This window comes from Merops nubicus, unplaced genomic scaffold, assembly GCF_000691845.1.
Source record: "Merops nubicus isolate BGI_N331 unplaced genomic scaffold, ASM69184v1 scaffold34058, whole genome shotgun sequence".
Lineage (NCBI taxonomy): Eukaryota > Metazoa > Chordata > Aves > Coraciiformes > Meropidae > Merops > Merops nubicus.
The window spans coordinates 1-21386 of NW_008624258.1; the positions used below are offsets into that span (position 1 = coordinate 1).

Sequence of the window (21386 nt, forward strand, 5' to 3'; positions counted from 1 at the left end):
CCTGGGCACCGCGGCCTTCTGCACCCTCCTGCTACAACGCTTCAGAGAACCCAAGCACGAAAGACGTCCCTGGAAGACGGGGTTGTCAGACACTGCCAAGCAAGCCTGGGGAACGCTGCTCACCCACTCCCAACGCCACAGGCCCCTGTGACCCGCCGGCAGGAGGGAGGGAGCCCGGGAGGGAGCCCGGCCCTGCCCGGGGCAGGGGGGAGCCACAGATGCCTCGCTCCCCACGGCGGGGGGGATACAAGGCACAAATTCAGACGGGATGAAAATCACCCGCTTGAAGGTAACTGAAGATATTCACCTGCTGCTGCAGCGGAGGCCGTGCCTGGGGAGGGGCAGCAGAGCCCTGGGTGCTCCACATGCACGGGTACCCCTGGGGCCCGTCCCCGTGTTGGAAAGGAGCGAGAGCAGCAGCAGCAGCAGCAGCCTGCACTCTGCACCCCCACAGGCACAGAACACCCAGGGACTTGCAACATTCCAGGGGCTGACACTGCTGTCCCTGAACGGTTTTGTTTCCTTTCTCCTTGTTTCCAGTTTGCACCCACGCAGTCACAGACCAGTCGGAAGCCCTCAGCCCGGGGATCCAGCTTGGCAGCAACGCCCCCGAGCTCACAGACAAACCCATGTACCCCCTACACAACGACAGCGAGCCCGTCGGGGCGGGCAGCCAGGAGCACCCTAGTGCTGACTGAGAGCCCAGGTTCAGTGTACCTGGAAAGGACCCCCAGGAATGACCTGCAACAGGCAGAGCTGACTCAGCATCAGATCCGTAAAGTAAATCCACACAAGAGAAGCCACCCCAGGCCCTGTGGGCTGGGGGTTGGCTGCACAAGCAGCTGCCTCCCACACACTCACTTTACTGATGCACGTTTTCATTTTTAAAGCACCAAATTGCTTCCAGGGTCATGTGAATGCAGCTGTATTGCACTACTTGAACCTATCCCTACAGCAGCTCAGACACCACCAGTACCATGATCAGGCAAGGAAAAGAAAAAAACATATCAGAGGGAGAGGTAAGAGTGAAACAATTCCTTATCTCTTGTAAACACCAGAGTCCCCGGCAGGCAGCCTCACGTCCCGGGGGGCTGTGCAGAGCTGTCCCTGGGGACACTGGCAGCTCCCACAGCAATCCCTGCCTCACACACCGACCCGGCCTCAGCTCTGCCCCCCCTGGGACCCTCCCACAGCCAGAGCTCCGCCAGCACCGACCACTCCCCTCCGGAGGCGCCGGGCAGCTGGCAGCCCAGGGGCGAGTGCTGCTCAGCATCCGCCTTCCCCCCCTCCCAAAAGAGAGCTCTCCTCAGGACAAGGAAGGTCTCTGCCACCTGCCGAGTTCAGGCGGTGGCCCAGAGCCACCCCTGAGGGAACAGTGCCCTCCCAAACACCTCCCTGCACCTCCAGCCCACGGCGCTCGTGCCTCGCGGGGTCACCCACCCAGCTCTCTGCCTCCCCAGGAACAGCACGGGCACAGCACGACTCTAAGCACCTCGTTCAATACCTCTGTGGCAAATTCCCACCTCTGGCAGCTCCTGCAGAGCCGAAGGGAGCCAGAAGGTCTGGAGTGGAAGCAGCCAGAAAGATTCCACCAGGACACTGTGGCCACGTACAACACACAGCCCAGGAACCACAGCCCCGGGTCCTGCATGGGAAGGGTGGCACTGCCAGCAACACACCTCTAAGGGACTGTTCTGTGAGAAACAGGAGTCCTGAGTCTCCATGCTGTGCCAGGACACGATGGGGTGACAATGCCACCACCCCTCCACCTCCAGGCACTGCTGCTGCTGCCCCGAGGTAACAGAGGCACCGAGCACCACTCGGACCCTGGCACTCCCTGAAGGGAACACCAGTTCACCTCCCCCTGGAGTCACACAGCAAAGCTCCTTCAGAAAGGCTTGGCACTCACCAGGTTAATATTTAACTACATTAAATCATGCATTCCTGTACAGTTTTATGAGCATCTGCTGTACACATTTTCTCTCTCAGCGCAGCCATTCCACTGCTGTCCTCTGGAATGGCCTCATTTGGACTTTGGAGAGAAGGAGCTTGTTGTCCCTAACTGGGGAGAGGGGGAAGTAATAATAAAACCCACGAACAGATGCAGGACACATCTCTGCACAGTGACAAAAGACTGAGAAAAGTCCAAACTGTACAGTAATATCAACACACAGAGGACAAGACATTATGAACCCAGAATGCCACACTGAAGTAAGTCCTGTAAACTCCGATTTACAAGTGCCATGAGAACTGGAGTAGTATCAATATGCATAGACCAGGATTTCAGTTCCCCAGGTATTTCCCGTTTCAGAGTCTGAGATGCTAGGACCTTATTTTGCTCTCAGTGCAACCTGGGTGAGTCCATCACGTTACACTGGTGTGAAGGAAGTTAGAATTAATGTCTGGTTTTGGAAATATTACTCACCGTTGGCTCATTTAAAAGCCAACTTTCAAGCAAGTTGTATTTTCTTTAGTCTGCAGTACTAGAATTGAAGCCCTTAAATCTTCCCTCTAAAAGCAGATTGTCACAGCTCCTGGCAGAAGACAGCCACAGCCACAGCGCTCGGTGGCGGCAGCACCACGACACTACTGCAGCTGCTGGAGATGAAGTTCACAGGCACCACAGCCTAAGAACTGTCCTGCTGGGCAGGACAAGCACAGCCCTCAAAGGAAGGAAGACAAAGATGTCAGCATTCCAAAGAACCACTTCATGCCACGAATCCATTGTGGTTTTTGCCCCTGCTCTGGGTCTCTGGGGGGGCCTCGCCTGGGCCCGTCCGAACACCCGTTCTGTCAGCCCCCAAACGTCACCGTGCCCCAGGGGTCAGCTCACAACACCCCAGACACGGCCACGCTGCCGAGCCCGCCCTGCTCACTGCTGTCACCCACAGCCAACACCTTCTCCCAACCCCACCCCAGGCAAACCCACCCCACGCTGCCAGACGGGCCCTGCGTGGGGCTCCAGAACCGCCCCAGAGGCCGCTGCTAACTCCCACAAAGCACCCAGTCACCAAGGCCCTTGGCTCTCTAGAGAAAAGGGAAGACCTCTGGAAGCAGAGCCCTCTCCCAGCTGAGATCCTGCTGCAACATCCCAGTTATGGTGACAAACCAACCCGCGCTCACGTGCAGTGGCAGCACCACACAACCCCCAGCTGGAGACGCAGCTGCACCCAGCTCCAGGCTCAGCCCCAGCACCCGCCCTGGCACCGTGCACGAGAGGCAAGGGCAGACTGTCAGTTTGACTCTGCATTTCCTTGCTTCTTTGGACTAGTAACTACTTCTATCTGAGGACTGCCTGCCAGGCTGCAGGCCCTGTGCAGTCCCTGTGAAGGGGAGCAGCACACACCCACCGCCCCACGCTGGAACCGTTTGCAAGTGGTCACCTGAATTTGACTTTGCATTTCTTCAGAGCTAGAAAGAGCTCGTCCACGTTAACACAAAATCAAACATCAAGCTCAACAAAATCAAGTTTTAGCACAAATAATAAATGTTCAAGTGGAACAATTAAAAAAAAAAAAAGTACAGTGAAGAAATTCAGCCCAGAGCAAATTCAATATTCCCTTAAACAGAACAATTCTTGAAGTGGAAACACAAAGCCCTTATTCTAGCTGCATCACAGGGAACTCTCACATAAGCTGCTCTTTTAAACCAAAAGAGGCATTTCTCTGATACAAAATTGTTAAGCTCACACATTATCACTTAAGTTAATGCCCATGTAGTGTTTTAGTAGAACCATGGCAAAAAAACCAACCAAACAAAAAAACAAAGAAGGAAAAAAAGACAGCTAGCAAATAAAATGTGATTGTATGAAACTCGAGTCAACCTTGGCAATATTTTCAGAAGATTAAGATAAACTTACAAGTTACTATGAACCCGAGACATGCTGCCATACTGCACTTCAGAGCCAAAACAGGAGATTACTCCATTCTCTTTCAACTTGAGATTCCAGGAGGACTTCAGGGAAATCCTCTGAATGCCTGCTGAGGAGCAGGCACAGTCTGAAAGTATGGGCCAGCATGGAGGGACCAAAAGATTCAAAGCTTTATTTTTTTTTTTTTTTAATAAATTTAACAGTAAAACAAAATTCACAAGCCTTCCCCTCCCCGAGCTGGTTTCCTCTTCACACACAAAAGCACACAAAACAGAGGTCTCCAACCGAGAGAAATGAAACTGCTCTAAGTACAACGAGACGTGATGAAGGAAGGAGTCTAAGTATGTCCATACCCAAGGTTAAAATAAGCAGGTCAGGGGTGTGTGTGGTTTGGGATTTTTAGCCAAACTGGAAAAAGAAATTTCCAGGCCCAGAAGCTGAAAAAGAAAATGAAAGGTATTAGAGCTTTCAGAACCCAGAGGAAACACAGTTCACAGCTCTCCTGCAGCAGCCTGATGCCCAGCCAGGACTCAGCACAAACAAAGCCATCTGAACAGGCAAGAGAGGTGAGATCTCTACTGGGCATTGCCAGCAGCTGATTTCCAACAAGGAGAAGAGAAGACAACTGACAGCACGGGTGAAGGAGGCAGACTGGCAAGGAGGAAGGCAAACAGTACACAAAGCACACAAGACTTCTCAAAATGCAGTAACAAAAGCCCTTAAGGAGCACACCCCTCCCCATGGGGTACAACAACAGCAGCTGGGTGCTGAGGGCTTGCTCAGTTATGCATAAAACCACCCTGCTCCAGAAAAACCTGACCCCAACTGAGGGGTCACTGCCTTCTTCACTGCCTCCAGTCCCCTCAAAATGTTTGTGGGCAGGGGCCCCCAGGAGGGTTTGCAGCGACAGGAAACGCTGCAGAGAGAACAGTGGTACCCACACAGGAATTCTGACCATTCCCAAGCAGCAAAGCACTGCCTGGATGGCAAAGCCTGTGGACCCTTCTAGGGAAGGGAACCCCTGGGTTCTGCTGCTTTGGAACACAAGAGAATCAGAACTGGCCATCAGCTGGGGTGCTGCACAGACAGAACTGCCCAAGAGCTCTCGGGTATTTTCTCTGTGAAAAGTCCAATACTGTTCTCAAACAGCACATCCACACCAGACACTCAGCAGCCTGTCAGGTGAGCTGGGCACTTACATTCCCAGAGCTCACTGGAGAACATCTCCACTTACCTTCAAAACTGAAGCCACCTGGCCCACCGAAGAAGGCCTTGAAGATGTTATTTGCATCGAAGTCTACAGAGAAGAAAAGGAAGTTGTGAGCTGAAGTGAAACAGCCAGTTACAGTTTTCACAGTTTAGAAACTGTCACCTCATTGAGGGCCCATGAGGCGTTTCACAAGTGGACAGAAAGCTCCAAGGGAAGAGCCTGCTCCGAGCACTGCGCTCTACACCGAGCGTAGCATCCGAAGGAACACCTACCTCCCATGTTCAACCCATCCTCCTCCAGGTCCTGCCCACTGTCGTAGCGAGCCTTCTTCTTGGGGTCTGACAGGATGGTAAAAGCCTCACCAACCTCCTTAAATTTCTTCTCCTCTTCCTTCTGCACCTCCGCGCTCGCCCCGCTGTGTCGGTCTAGGGAGACAAAACCAAGCAGGAAAGGAGGTTTAAGTTTCTAGGGTAAATGGAAAGCACCACACAGCCCAGCTGCTGCCACAGCACGTCCTTTAGCTTTGTGGGGTCAGAACTGCTGCTAGTGCAGCAATCCCCCCTCAGATTTATTGCTGCTGTGAGGGATGGCCGCGCAGGGCAGATGCAAGGACCAAGGGGACTGACACAACAGATGCTCTAAAACAGACTCTGTGGGTACCTGGATGATGCATTAGTGCTCTTTTCCTGTAAGCCTTCTTGATCTCATCTTCAGAGGCATTTTTGTCAACCCCAAGGATTTTATAGTAGTCTTTCCGTTTGCTCTTTTTCAGCTCCACTTGTGCATTCTTTAGCAGTTGCTTGTGTTCTAGAAAGAAGTGCAAGGCCAAAGGAAAGTGGCTTTAGTGTCAGGCACAGCCTCCTGCTTTAAAAGAGGATGAAGACCAACACGTTGAGTGGACCTGGGTTGAAGGATTCAAGTGCCCTAAGTAACCAACCCCCTGGGATGTACAGCCGTGCAGCTCATGAAAGCCCCACTGTCCCCTTATGGCTGTTTCAAATGTAGGAGAACATCTCAGTGAGGTAAACTTGTCTTAGACCCTGAGCCACAAGGACTAATCTTACTCTGTTCCATTTCAGTCTACTAAAAAAGCAAGATGACAGTTAAGAATGAGAGCTATAGAGAATCTGAATCTCTTGCACTGCTTTAGCTACAAGCTAAATTATCTTCTCAGCAATCACTGCTAAGAGTGAAACCAGTTTCCAAGACAGACACTTCCCAGTGCTTCTGAGGACTTTGCCAGTATTGTCCTGCTGGGGTAGAGGCTGCAAATCAGAGAGTATTGTGGGGACAAAAAAGCAAACAAAAGCAACATCAGCAGCCAGTTAAGGGAAACTTGGGCACCCAAGAAAGGCAACACGCTCACCTTTCGTCTTTTCTGTCTGATAAACCTTCTCATAGTCTCTTACAGCATCTTCATATTGTTCTGTGTCCATGTAACTGTGGAAAGAAACACTGGTGGCCAAGGTGTACTTCACAGGAACCATCCCAGGGGGTTCAGGTACAGCTTTCTGGGTGGGTATGAATGAAGGAGACGTGCACGGGACCGCAGGAAGAGCAGCCAGCAGAGGAACCCACCGAGGGCCCCCGTGGGGCTGACTGGAGGCCCAGCCACCTGCTGCTCAGGGGGAACCCTGGCACAGGAACCTGCACGTTGGGCTCCAGGTGCAGACTGCAATCTCCTCTGGCAGCACAAGTTAATGATCTGATAACTGCTTTATCCAGCCACAGAAACCAGTGCCAGGCAGCAAGGCCCCCAGGACACTGGTGCAGAGCTGCACTCCAGCAAGGCTGGGCAGGAGGGACAGTCTGGGCACCCTGGAGGGACGTGTGCCTGGCTATGGCATTTTGGGCTTACACACGTTTAACTACTTACTGTAATTTACCCATTACTGAGATGGAGCTTGAGAAGAACGCTGCAGGTTGCAAATTAAAATGAGTGCAGAACAGGGAGGCTGCAGTAATGGGCTTGGTTCATCTATAAGCCAGGCACCTTTGCTACAGACCAGGGAACAATCAGTACTGAGCTAAATAGCAAATAAATGCCTAGTCAGAAGCTTTGAGTACTGCCCTGGCTGGTGCCAGGTTAAAGGAGACCTGGACACCCTCTGTACAACTCAGCCCCACGGTGCTGTGCTGCAGGATTACCTGTGGCTGAGGTACCTACAGTCTCAGCTGATTTCTCCTTTATCCCATTTCACAACCTGCTCTGTCAGAAGTGTGAACAGTTCTGACAGGGCAAGAGCTCTTACCCGAGCTGAAAAAGCTGAAGGGACAGGCTCTCTGGGACAGAATGTCTGATGTTAGTCCATCAACACAGAAGGTCAAGCCTCAGAAAAAGGTCTTGCCTAAATACACCCAGGAATAGGCAGTCCCAGACCCACACAAGCAGAACAGACTACACAGAGCTTGCCCTGTCTCCTCATCAGTATAAGGAAGAGGAATAAATCCAGGACCCCTTAAGACAGAACCTCTTCTCCAGTTAAGCTTCAGATGTGTTATCCCTGTCCCTCAGTGCTGCAGTGAGGAGTTTCCCCTCCACAACCCTGCTCAGCACAAAGGTCTACTTACCACTGTGCTCTCCTCAAGTAAGCTTTGATGTATGTGTCATCCAGCTTCACTGCATTCGTGCAGTCATCTATTGCTTCTTCAAGTTTCCTAAGCTACAACATCAGATGGAAGTTATATGAAGCCAAATCAGAGAACAAATTTTGCCAAGTAGCATTATGATTTTAGGTAGATGGTGTAAAGCATCTTGCAGAATCTCATTGTTTTGCGTGTCTGTGTCTAGAAATTTTTTTTCTGATCCCCCAATACCACAGAATATTTGTTCCCTAGGGAAAAATTTGAAGCTTGGCTAGTGAAATGGTAGAACTATGTGGTGCTGCTCTTTCAGAGGCACACTCATAAGGAAGGTTCTTCCCAAGAATGACCTGAAAACCAAGTTATTCTGTGTCCAAACTAATTCCCAGACAAGAAAATAAACTTTTTTTTTTTTTTAAAAAAGCATTGTTTGTTTTCAGACACAAACAGCAATGTAAAACACTCATCACTGCTGCCTCCAGCTCATCCCATTTCCCAGGTTTTGAGAACAGTCTCCATCTCTTGGCCAAGTGGGGGTGTTCAGAAGCCTTGAAGGCATCACCACCCAGACAGCTGAGGAGGAAACATGCTAGAGGAAAGGCAGGGTGGAAACTGGAAGCACTGTCACACGACTGTCTCTGGGTAGTGCATGATTCAAATGCAACAGCAAACCTGGAAAAAGTGTCCAGGTTTTTAAAACTAGGTCATATTTTTTTAGATCAAAACCCAAAGTGAGACAGATGACTTACAAGAAGAAAAGAGATCTGCTCATTACTGGGGAGGAAACAAATAAGGGTGCCTTTCTGCTGATTAAGACAGGGCTAAACCACATTCCTCCTCTCCCTCCCACTCTGTGCAGCCCAAGTATTTGAGTTTTGTTTCTTCAGGAGTCAGCTTCATTGGCTGTTTGGAACTGATCCAATCATTGTGCAAGTACAAAATCCTGAAACGGTGCCCACAGCCCCACAAAGACCCAGCTGCCCCAGCAGGCAGAGCAGCCCACGCTCTCCAGAACAACTGATTTGCAATTTATGAGCTACAGAGTGAGGAGTCTGATGAAAGACCACCTGCCAGGTGAGCACCTCTTACCTTTGAGTTAACCGTCCCCCGGTTGCAGTAGAGTTTGGCATTTGTTTTTATGTTATTTGGATCTATTCCTAGTGCCTCTGTGTAAAGTTCATATGCTAGTTTGTAGTTTCCTTCTTTGAAGGCTTTATTCCCATCTTCTTTCTTTGCTTTAAGTGCTTTGGCATTCTGAAAGAAAATAAACCCTAGATAATGACATGGGTAAGTGGCTCAGAGGCACCAAGCATTTTATTTTGACCATAACTGTTCTAATTTGGTTTTGGACACCATTACAGGGTTCAAAAGTCACAGCCTTGCTACAGCAGCCAACTGGAGCTGTCACCATTCTGCCCTCCCCCAGGAGAAGTGCTGAGGAACAGCCAGTGCCAGATACAGGAGCTCACCACAGAAACAATGGTTGGCTAATGTTTAAGACGAGAACATGACAGTGGAGTAAATTTATATATTCTAAAAAAACAGGAGTGGGATCTCACTTTTTAAAGAGCTTATATAAGTAACTGTAAGTCAAAGAGCTACAACAGAGTAGAAATGAGGGAAGAAGCAGCATGAAAGAAAGAATGTTTAAATGCAAGTCAACCTGCAGGGACAAACAGTAAATCTGGAAGTCAAAAGTTCTTTTAGAACGGATAGACTGAGTTTTATTGCTTCCAGATCTGATCAAGGAACAAAGAATGAAATGGAGGTAGTCTTCAAAGGATCACAGTCTTCTGAGAAAGAGCTTATGGCACTTCTGTTCTACCTAAATCTGGTTGACTTTGGGAAAGGCTGGACACACCACTGGCTACTGGAGACCTGGGGAACAGTAGCGCTGAGGCAGGGAGAAGGGACTGATCCAGCACAACCCAGCCTGGTGTTCAGTTAAACCCCCCCCCGGAGATTGTGCAGCCCCATCCCCAGTGTCCCCAACTCACACGGCAGGCGAGACAAGCTTTCTCATGGTCAGGGGCCATCCTGAGTGCCTGCACAAAGAACTGCACTGCCTTCTCAATGCAGTCCTCGTAGTACAGGCAGAGCCCACGCACGTACAGCGCGTCCGCGTTCGTCGAGTCCATCCGCAGGATGTCACTGCAACAGACATGGAACACCTCAAACTCTGCCCCGTCCCCTCTAAAGCTCCAAAAGCACTCCCCCTCCACTGAGATACTGAATTATTTGATTAAGTCCATGGTTCAGATATGCAAAGAATACAGGACTTGCTCAAACAAGACTGCCGGGTCTTCACCGAGTCCAAATACAGCTCCTCAGTAAAAGGGACAAATTCACACACGCTTCCTCCTCCCAGTCTGCATTAAGGACTAGTTATGTTCCCTCAGTCATCTCGGGGCCGTGCAGAACAGGCAGCAGCCAGGAGACACCAGCAGCTGCCACACCCCCTGCAGAGCTGGGGACGCTCACCTTGCCACTGACTGTGCCTCGGGGTAGCGGCCCAGCAGCGCCAGGCACTCGGCCTTGAGGATCTTGAACCGGTGACAGGCGGGAGCGAACTCCAGCGCACGGTCCATGCAGAACACGACCTGGGGTGAGAGGAGGCAGCTGAGAGCAAAGCAACAGCCCACGGCCCAGTTCCCATGGCTGCACCATCCCCTCCCTGGAGTCCTGTTGGCCTAGTCACGCGCAGGCGTCTGTCTCCTCTGCTGCTGGGGACTCATGCATTAGAAAACGTTCCTCCTGGGCGAGTTTTTTATCCTGTCCTTCAAAGGGCTTTGTGTACGAAGGTCTGCAGCACTGGCTGTGTTACTGTGACAGTGCTAACTCAAGGGACATCTCTAGAAGGTCCATCCCTGTAACTCTTCTGAAACTGTGAAGAAAAAGCCAAGGGAGACAACTCTGCCCCTGCTTCCTGTATTACAATGGCACATGGGAAGGACAAAAATTCAGTAGATGGAGACAGTTTGGACTGGACAAAACACAAAAAAGTACAGTGCAGGGACTGATCTTACACTGGTCTGACTGCACCGGGCAGGGTGATCTAATAGGTCTTTTCCATCTCTGCCACTCTGGTGGGGACATCTGCGTGAGAACAGGGTCATTGTTCCACCAAGGTTCATCTGCCTCCCTGGCTGTGACATCAGGACTGCCCACTGTGGGAAGCACTGTGCTCCAGACTGAGAAGCCAATGGCTTCTGGGCGAGGAAGGAGCAAGAGCAGCTCTCCAGAGACAAAGACCACATTTCGTGCAAGACTCCCCAGTGAAGTGAGACAGGAGAAGTGAAGGGACAGATGCAAACGCCCAGAACATGCAACACAGGCAGGACAGTTGAAATCTACAGATGAAATCCAGACTGAGCACACATCCCATTTGCTCCTCATAACCAGGTGACACAAAGCTGGGATCCACCCTTCCAAAATCTTGAGCTTAGCCTAAGAGTCAGTGAAAGAACAATGAGCTCAATGTGCTGGACAATCTCCTTTCTGGGCCAAACTTGGGCCTTGCAGGCACCCACTGAACAGAAACAGTTGCATGAGGAGTGTTTGGTGCCTTTGGATTGCACACTGTCATTTCTTGTCCTATCAGGCCAGTACCAGCCACATCCTGTTACAACCCTTGGGAAGAAAGATTTGGAACAGCAATGGAGAATGCCCCATGCAGCACTGCAGTCCCTCTTCAGTGACCCTCACTGTCACACTGGCAGAGAAACAGCCTTTTGGAAGATTTTTTTTAAATCAAGAGTTGAGAAAGAAGAATTAGGGACACGTATTTTATGAGCAAAGTGTGACTGAATGCTGCTGCTGACAAACTCTGTATCAAACAGCTCATTCAGGGCCCCACTCACCCCACAAAGCAAACAGTGACAGAGGATACTCAGCTCCAGCCTGTCCCCTCTTCACTCCTCACTTGTTCAGCACTAAGAGAGCCCGAGCATGGCCACTTTCCCAGCTGCTGCCCAGCTCATACCACAGCCCTGCCCCGACAGCAGAAGTGTTGTACAGCACCTCCCTCAGGGCCCAGCCACTGCCCAGCAGGGAAACCAGCCACACCACTGGCTGGACTGGCCAGATGCAGCATGTCAGCTCACAGTGCTGCAGGAAACAACCAAGTTCATCTCACCTTCCTGAAATCCCGTTTCTCAAAATCCACTTCAGCTATTTTTTCATACTCCAGCACAGTGCTGGCGTTCTTCAGCTGAAAGACAGAACACAGCAAGTGCTGCAGGACAGTCACTGCTCTGAAACACCCCCAAGCAGCATTTCAGCAGCCAGGACCTAAAGTGTCAAAAACTACTGCAGGCAATGGAACAATAATGCAGATTATAGGAATTCTGTCAGCACAGGAGTCAGTTATCAGAAATCAGGTGACCCAGGAAGATGTACCCTGGAAACTGAGACACAAAAGTGGCAGCAGCCTTCGACATGCTGCATCACCCATTTCCCTGCTCCCTTCCCACCTTTCCCCATCTCTCCTCTGGAGCACTGGGTGAAGGACCAGCTCAGTCTCCAGGACAATGACACACAAAAGTAACACTGCAACCCGGCAGTCTGCTGCAGAGCAGAGACTGGCAGCATCGTGGTATTCCCACTGCCTCACAGCACTCAAACAGTCATTGCTAATGACGACTGTGACTCCACCTCACAGTCGAAGTGAAAGCCTTACCAGTTCAAACCATGCCCTCTGACAGCCCTACCTGCTGGGAATATTTTAAGCAGCTCTTACCTCCTGCTGGGCCTGGGTATTCTTGTGATCCAGCTCCAGGACCCGCTGGAAGCAGCGGCTGGCAGCCATGGCGTTCCCCAGGGAGAGGTGGCACTTCCCTTCCCGGAGATGGCCCTGCAGAGAGGGACAGGGAGCTGCAAGAGCTGCCAGAGGTGCAGCCGAGGTGTGCAGGGGACTGCCAGTGCTGCCCACATACCCTCACAAAGCTGTCATCCAGCCTGACCGACTGCTGCGCGTCCCCCAGCGCCTCCCGGAACCTGCCCAGCATCATCAGCGTGGCCGCTCTGTTCCCGTAGTAACTGGCGTTGTTGGGGCAGGTATCTGGAGAGGCAAGAGCACCCAACGTCAGCCCAGCCCACGCAGCCACACAACTTCAGAACATTAAAAAGCCACAGCTGGATTAAAAACTCATTCTCTTCCCATTTACAACATCATCGAGTGGCTTAAGATGATGCACGAGAGTCAAGCGGCTGCTTTGAACAGCCAGTCGTAGAACTGCTCCCCACACCACAGAGGAGTGAACTCAGAGAGCAGAAGTCTGGTGCAGCACTGCTGACCCTGCACTGGATGGAAAGCTGGACTGCTTTCAGGTTAAGAATATATTGGCTGGAGGAGAAACAAAGCCCTGCTGCAATCACCCACATCTGCTTTAACTCACAGGATCAATCTGGTGAAATTCTGCAACAAAATTAAAGCAGCCAAAAAGCTGACACCCAGTGCCTGCTGTTAGAAATCCCACTGGTGTATCTGAAATCAACAACCAGCTTTGGTTTTCAGATGTGGTGTTCAGCAGAGGGGAATATGATCACAAAGTTCTCACCTATGGCTTTTGTGTAGTAGTTGTACGCCTCGTTGTAGTCCTTCTTGGCATAGTACGCGTTCCCCTGCTCCTTGAACGACTCTGCCTCTCTGGAAGGAAGCAGAACACCTCACATGGAGAGGAACTGAGCACCAGAACAGATTCTGACCACGACCAAGCATTTGATCCCCAAGCCACCTTCGTGCAACCCTTCAGTGCTGCAAAATGCTTGTAGCTGCTTGCTGTGAGACTTCCTGGATATACATGAGGAAAAGGCACAGCTCATGTCCTGCTGGCTCACAGACACTTCACCACTTTGCCAGGGATACTCAGGGATGCTACAGGAATGCAGGAGCAGACTGAAGCCACCCCTGGTCCCCCTCCCTTCTCAGAGTCCAGCAGAACTCTGCTGTGCAAGGCTAACAGAGCAGCCTGTTCCTGTGAGGTGCTGCACAACCTCAGCAGTCCCTGAACTCACAGTGCTGCCTGTCTTTCAGAAGCAGTCCTAGATACTTAAACAGGGCCAAGAACAATTTCTACATTCAAAAGACAACTAAATCAAAGAGAAATGAGGGTACAATCCTCAAGCAGAAGCTTGGCACTGCCTTGGCAACAGGTCCAGAAATAGTCCTCACACTCAAGAGCAACCATTTGCAGAGACAGTTTAGTACATTTAAAAAACACACAACATATGGTTTAAAGCAGCATCCCTTAAACTCTTGAAAGCAAAGCTTCCCTTGAAGGAAATTAAACCCTCCTCCCTCTTCTCCCATCGACCTTCACCATTTTAGATGAGCTGTCTGAGAAAGAACTTGCATCACTGCGTTGAAGGTTAACTCAGCTTCTCTAAATTCAATTCAGCAACTTACTTCAGTTGCTTCCCCTACTACTGCTCAACACAAAAAAATACAGGGCTGACTCCAAAGAAGCATCACCCCACACTCAGACACAACAGCCAGGACTGGCACCGTGCTTTTGGGACTTCACCACTGCAGAGAGACAGACGCTGTTTGTCCACTCGCTGAAGCACTTGCACAGCCAGAACTCTGGCCCCAGACAAAGACAAATTCTACCCCTCAGAACAAAGACCAGCTCAGCCCCATCCTTCAGAGCCCAGCCAGCACATCTACGAGTCCCAGCTACTCTCTCCACCAACAACCAGCCTTCTGCAGGAGCAGCCCAGTGGGGGATCACCCACACAGGGGAACTGACCGTGCCACGGGCAGCACAGCTCGAGTTGACCATTACAGGTCACTGTGTCCCTCCTGGAGAGGGACCAACCCATCCAAACACAGCCCTTGCTGAAGCAATGAAGCAGAAACCAAGGAAGCCAGAAGTAGCTGGGTGACCCCCAGTCTGGCAGAGCAGAGCTGACACCTGTGGCTCAAACATGGGTCACTCCCAGGCTGGGCTGAAGTTCTGGGCTTCAGCATTTTCTTGAAAGAAGGATCCAGATGTGAAGGTGTCTCTTTGTACCACTTGCTGCAGGAAAACTACTCACAGGGAAGCCCAAGGTAAATGAAAGAGCCAAGTCAGAGAAACCAGGACCAGACTGAAGACTCACAGGACATTTTGTGTACAAATACTCCCATTAAACTCCAGAGCAAGCACGAGCTGTTCAGCTGCTCTTGGAGCTTTATTTCTGCATCAGGCAACGCTGCTGTAAGTCACAGCCTGAGCCAGAGCCACTCCAGTCTGCCAGGTGCTAGAGATACATCACAGAGAGTATAGCTCAAGCAAGCAATCCATTTCTGTGTTTTGGTACACCCTTACAAAGTTCTCCAAGGTCAGCCACAGTTTTGGGCATGTTACAGGACAGGGTTTTGCCTGGAGGAAGCAAACTTTTGTCTTCCACAAATCACATTCTTAATAAACTGGGCAGGAGACAAGCTGACTGTCTTCACTGAAGCTGTAGCTACAACACACTCAAAGCAGGGAAAAGTTGCTCTTACTATACTGGATGCATTGTCAGTGTACTGTAGTGAGAAGCCTCCTTGAGTATGTAAAATAAGTGCCGAAGGGAGACTGCTGACTGGTCCTGCTCTTCAGTGAGCTGCCAAATCCAAACCTGAGGGTTCAGAGCAGACGTGGTAAGAGCCAGCAATCACCTCGTGTTTTTGTTTTGGAAGTACCTAGAGATCAGAGCCTTAGCTGAGAAATGCATTTATCTGCTGGAAGCTGCCAGCCTGGGGCAGACTGAATTCGGGGGGGCCCCCGGCGCTCCCAGGGCACGTCTCGGCAAAGGCAGCGGGGAGGAGGGACCCCAGCAGTGAACGGGGGCAATGTTCAGCCAGCCTACCAGGGAAAGAACAAAGGGAATTGTGTTGAAACAAGTTCACATGTTTTTAACCTCACTCAGGCTTGCCATTGGCCATTCCCACACAACTGCCTCATGCAGAGGGTTGTTTTCACTGAACCATCCCCGTTTTGCCAGCTGGCAGAACAATAGACACAGGGCTCGGCCGCGGCACGGCCCGAGCGGGCTCCTATAGCTTTTGCTACCAGCTACACGCCAGGAACGGGGCAGAGGCACTGGGGCTGTAGCCCTGCAGAGGTCAAGCAACAGAGCGAGCACCCGACCAGGCTCCAGCACTCCTCTGAAATGAGAGGAACAAGTAAGAGTGGCAGAGAACCAGCTCAGCCCCCAGCCGCGGGGCCCGGCTCGCCCGCTCCAGCCAACGATGAGCTCCCCCTTGGAGGTGGGAAATTGCTGCCTCAGCCTCCCCACACCAGGCCCAGGCAGCTGCTGGTTCTACAGCCTCGCTCTTCCCCCCGGGCCAGTGCAGCACCCTCCATGCTCCTCCTCCTCCTCCTCCCCCAGGGCCACCAGACCCGCAGGATCCTGTGCCCGGGCTGCACGCCCCGTACTTGGCACAGTTAGAACTGTGTCCAAACACAATCACTGCTTCAGGAACTCACAGACCAAACGTTCAAAATACAGTGGAAAGACTACTCAGTAATTCTGCAGTTCTGCAAGTTTGGCAGTAGTTTAACTGAAACGCTGTTCTCTTGTTTCTTTGATCTTCAATGGAAGAGAATATCAGAGCCCCTGTTGAAGGTCCTTCCCTTGGAAGCTCTCTGTTGTACAGTCTGAAGCAAAGGGTGGACAGTGTTTGTGGCAGAACTGCCCTGAGCCACCACTGTGACCTGCTCAGCACTCCAGTCCCTGCTTCACAAGCCCTTCAGCAGTTCCACCTGCCCCGTTAGAAGGACCCCGCTAGGGGCTGGGTGCCAGAGCACAGAGAGCTGGGAACAGGGGGGGAGAAAACCAACCCAGGGCAGAGCCCACGCCCACAGAGCACCGGTGTTCTGAGTGTTAGAGGGAACACAAACACAAGAATGACTGTCTTCCATTCTCTTTTATTCGTCTATTTGCCTTTTAAGCGTTTAGTTTAAGACAGACTGAGAAACCATCAGGTCACAGCACCTCAGGAAACACTGGTGAAAGAAGCACACAGGTAACTTCTGCTGCTCACATGGCTTGAAGCTTCACCATGAAAAAAAAATGGCTGTGAAAGAAAAAGTAGATTGCCTGCAAAGCACAAAGGCAGAGACAGTCGCTGGAGAGGCCAAGCTGGTGGTCTGAGATCCCAGACTCAGAACAGAAGCACCTCTCCCCAGTCGTGCTCCACAGAGAACACAGTCCTTGTTTACCACGGCCCCTGGCTACAACAAGACAAGATGCAGATCTCCTGATATCACTGGTGATTGTTCCAGCCCCAGCAGATGCTGCAGCCTGAATGAGATCATTCTGCCTCTCGCACTGATGTAGGCTGCGTTCCCCACTTGCTACTTTTGAAAGGGCAGAAGAATCGTGCTTTGCTGGGAACAGGGCAGGCTGAATGGGCAGCTTTGTGCGGGAGCTGGGTGCCTCCTCAGGCCTCCCCGTGCTGGAGGCAGGGACAGGGAAGAGCTGCACCAAGGACCTCGGGAAGAAGCTCGTCTTTCATCGCTTGTGGCTACCACGGGCTCACAAGGAGGGAACTGTTGGAGTGACTCTCTCCCTGTGAGCTAGTCAATTTTTTTTCTCTTTTATAACGTTTGTAAGGACTCCTAATTCAAGTGCTCTGGCCCCTGTCACCCTGGAGGACGTGCCACCGTGGCGAGCACCAGCCGCACGTTCCAGAGCTCCCCTGCTCAGCGCCTGCCTGGTGGGAGCAGGAACCATCACAAGGCTCCTTCCAGTCCCCGTGCCCTGTGCAAGCTCAGCCCCTGCTCGTTCCCAGAACAGAAGAGCTGTGAGAAGCAGCCATCCCTCGCAGCAGTGACACAATCCCACGCTTGCCTAACAGCTTCTGCCTCCTCCTCGGAGCTTCCACGCGCGGCCTCCGCTGGAGCGCTGGCTGAGGCTCCCAGCCCTGCTGCTGCAGCTCCTGGGCAGCCCCTGCAGCCCCACACCACCCAACCTCTGGGCTCTGCACAAACAGCACCTCAGCCCCCTGCCCAAAGCCACGCTACCCAGCCACAGACATTCAGCATTGAAAGCAGGTGGCAGATCTGCTCCCTCTCAGCTCCCCTGACCCTCACTCCTACTTCATTTCCTGCCTCTGTTATGAAACAGTGACAGAAACCCTTAAATATCTAGGATTTAAGGAAGGTTCAAAAATCCTGTCCTGGCCAAACAACCTATTTTGGGATGCTCTGACAAAAGGAATGCATCTGCCTTTACCAAGCAATTCTTGCAGAGACTTTTTCTTTAATAGGATATGGTGCCTTTACCCAGCACTTTTTGGGTTTGGGAGATCCAGCCCAGATTCTCAGCTGTCAGATGTTACTCAGCTGCTGGGGTAAAATAAGTTTGGTGATCTCAATACAGTTTGCAGTGGGCAGACGTCTAGAGCTTAAAATTAGCCATCGTATTTGCCAGTGGACACACGATCCTCTCCCCTCCCTTCTTCCAGGGCTCGGAAGAAAAGCCAAAGACTACGTGGGCCACAGAGGTGTGCACAGGGTATGCTCCAGAGACCCCTCCTCCAGGCTGGGTTCTGCACTCACAGTGAGGAGGCAGAGCAAAGGAAATCTCTTTACATGCACACATAAAATCTCCCATCCGTGGAGGTTGTGTTTTCTGTCTCTGGTGCAGGAAACAGCACAAAATCAAGCCCAGCAGGCCCCGAGCTGCCCCTCTGCAGCCAGGCAGCGCCACGCCGGGCCCGCTGCAGCAGAGGTGGAAGCGAGCAGCAGGGAGGCCAGCGAGCCAGCGACACCATTCCCTGCACATCAGCACCCCCCACCGAGCACCGGCAGCAACAGAGGAACCAACACATTTACTCACAGCACGCCCCAAACCAGGGAAGTCTGGAGCCTGTACCCCCCAACATCTCAGGGACAGGCTAAGGACTCGGCAGCTGGAAAGGGCCGCCTGGCGCACGCGCTACCCGAAAAAAAAGCAGATGGCAGCAGCACAACTGACATTTCACAAGGGGACACACAGCCCCCCGTGCTGCCCACTGCACAACCCACAACGTTCCCAGCGCCCGAGGACAAACTCAAACCCGGAGAGCGGAACCTGCAAGAGCCAAAACACTCCCCAAGAGGGACCCCAGTGCTGCCTGCAGCCCCGGGTGACGCAGCAGGCGGGGGGCACACGGGGTGTGTCCTGGGACACCTCACCCCAGGGCTCCATCCACCCCGCCCGTTGCTGCTTTTGGGAAGCCCACAGAAGGCTCTGGAATCAGCTAGAAATTGCCTTTTTTTTTTCCCACAGAGGCCTAAGTGAAGGAAGGCAGCCAGCTGTAAGAATCACATGGGAGAACAACGGCGTCTGCGCCACCATTCACCCTAAGCAAGCATGTCTGTGTTAAGGGAAAGGCTGGATGGTAGGTACTGACCATCTCGCCATGCTGCATGAAGCAGCCACCCAATCCAGACCACTGAAACACTCCAAATCTACAGGAGAGCAAAGCCACGACGTGAGCAGCTCCTGCTGCTCCGTGTAAGTAATGCTCCTTAGGGTAAGATCACGAAGTAATCACAGATTAGTAAAGCCCTGGATTTGCAGCCTGGGAAGCTCAAGTTCCCACTGCCAAGCAGAACAGGAGCAGTGGAACCTTCTCCAGGCTACCCTGCCACAACACTTCCCCCCGAGGGTGCCCCTAGAGCCCCTGCTGCCAGCCCCCCTGCTAGAGCAGCCGAGCAATGGCATCCACCAGAGCCTGGCCAAGCTGCAGCTCACCCACGGGGAGACTCCTGCTGCTCCCCAACATCTGTCCAGAGCACCAGTGACCCAAAGCCAGGCAGGGTCCGAGACCCTCCTGACTCCTGCACGATCCCTGCCCCTGCTGTGGCACGTTCCACGCTCGCTGCTCTCCAGAGGTTCCTGCTGGGCACCAACACCTCTGAAGTCTGCGGCAGGAGCTCTGTAAAAGCAACTGCATGGGCAGATCTTCTCTTAATGAGGTTTTCCAAATGAGTTGAGACATTTCTTTTTAAAAGACTCCCACATCCTCCAGCGCTGAAGAACGAGAAGGATCCAGCCTTAAGCACACACATCAGACAGCATCTAGAGCTGCCAGGAAGGTGACAAGGAAATTCTCCCTGGTGAGACTCCAGCGACCCCAAGATCCCAGACCAGCCAGGCCCAGGGAAAAGCTGTCCCTGGGGGTCAGAAACCTTTAAAATTAACTCCAAAAAAAATGATAAAGAGTTTCTGAGAGTGGATCAGCCCCTGCTCCCCAGCAGAGAGGCTGCACACCAACAGCATCACTACTCAGCAGATAAAATTAACACAATTACATCAACCCTCTTCCATGAGGCCCCCCACAATTTAGGCAGCAGCAGTCAATAATTATGCTGTGACCAGACACTATTTCTGTGCCTTAACCAACCTGTCAAAGTTTTCAGCTGTTTTGGTGGATTAATTACACTGAAATACAGATCTCCACTTTTGTTAATTTCCTAATTTTAACAAGCCACAGAACAGAATCAGGCATTTAGACAAAGGTGAGGCTTCCATCTCACCATCAGTATCTGGTGTTGTAATCCCCATCAAGGAAACCCTTCATGCTGAGTTATGAGGCTCCACTCACTGTTGCTGTTATTTCAGAAAAGCTCCCACAGCCATACCAGGAAGGCTGCACCACACCAGCTTTAACTGTCTGCACATGCCCATTGATGTGGAGTGCCTGCAGAGCCCTCACATGCCTCAAGAGGGTTTACAAACATTAGACACCTAATTAAGCCTCCAACTACGCCCCCTAATACCATGGATATTACCCCAATTTACATTAGAACCATTCAGCCAGACAAGTTAAGCAATTGATGTGAAGCCAGGAAGGGCCAGAGTAGAGGCTGATGCACAGGACCCCAGGAAAATCTGCCTCAGGGGCAGAAAGGCAGGAGCACGGGGAGCCCACGGCTCCTGAGCGACCAGAAAGAGTAACTGGAAGAAGAATCATGCTCTCCCACCCAAACACTTCTCCTCTGGCCAGATAAAGGAGGAATATCCCAACAGCATAAAAGGAGATGTGAAGCCCCTCACAGGAGCACGATGTGGTCACAGCACAAGCTGCAGCAGCAGCCTCCCCACGGAGCGGGGCGAGGGCCCCACGCTGCCCAACTGCTGCCCCTGCTCCCACTCTGCCCTGCCCAAAAATCACCTCCTGGTGCCTGGCTACCCGTGCCCCTGCCTTCTGCAGTGACACTGGGGGAGGAGGATGCCTCTGCCTTCAGCACATTCGGGCACTGTTAACACTCCAAGCACCACATTTGGTAGCCCGGGGGCAGGAAGGCCTCGCTCACCACCAGGGCTCTCCCAGCACGACAGGCTGTGCAATTTGTCCCTGCTCTATGCACAACATCCAGGTGCCTCTTCAGCAACTTCTAATTTAACTCCTCAGAATGACATCACCAGGAAGGCAGCTCCTCAAGCCTGTAATTTCAGAACAATAAACAAGCAGCACGAAACACCTCAGGCCATCAATACGATGTTGAAAACACTATTCCTCAGAGGCCACTTTCAGTTTTGTTTCCTCCTGTTTAATTCCATCCACTGAGCAGTTTTCTAGAGCAGCCGCCCCACCCGCTGCAGGCTCCCTGCTGCCCGGGGAGAGCCCGACGCCCCGGGGCAGGGGGAGGTTCCTGCTCGGGGACCCTCCCGACCCCCCGCCCGCGGCGCTCCGCTGCTGCTGGGAACCAGCTCGAGAGGGAAACGTGCACCGGAGGATGGAACCTGCTCCACCCCCAG

At 52.1% G+C, this 21386-nt stretch overlaps 1 protein-coding gene across 1 annotated transcript; it reads right to left on the reverse strand.

Moving 5' to 3' along the window:
• Positions 1–4020: 4020 nt before the first annotated feature.
• DNAJC7 (DnaJ (Hsp40) homolog, subfamily C, member 7) lies at positions 4021–13307 on the reverse strand. Its single transcript, XM_008945340.1, has 13 exons — positions 13223–13307; positions 12599–12723; positions 12403–12516; positions 11800–11874; positions 10146–10264; positions 9662–9815; positions 8754–8918; positions 7653–7744; positions 6448–6521; positions 5742–5888; positions 5354–5506; positions 5106–5168; positions 4021–4308 (listed from the first exon to the last, which is right to left on the reverse strand). Exons 2-13 carry the CDS (start codon positions 12671–12673, stop codon positions 4271–4273), a joined length of 1269 nt encoding a protein of 422 aa, XP_008943588.1. The 5' UTR covers positions 12674–12723; positions 13223–13307; the 3' UTR covers positions 4021–4270.
• Between the last annotated feature and the right edge of the window lie 8079 nt (positions 13308–21386).

Coding starts and splice junctions, on each gene's coding strand:
- DNAJC7 (XM_008945340.1), bottom strand. CDS start 12,673: ATGATGCTGGGCAGGTTCCGGGAGGCGCTGGGGGACGCGCAGCAGTCG. Junction 9,816..10,145: donor GAGGCACAGTCAGTGGCAAG/GTGAGCGTCCCC, acceptor TGTCTGTTGCAG/TGACATCCTGCGGATGGACT. Junction 8,919..9,661: donor AAGCTTGTCTCGCCTGCCGT/GTGAGTTGGGGA, acceptor ATTTTCTTTCAG/AATGCCAAAGCACTTAAAGC.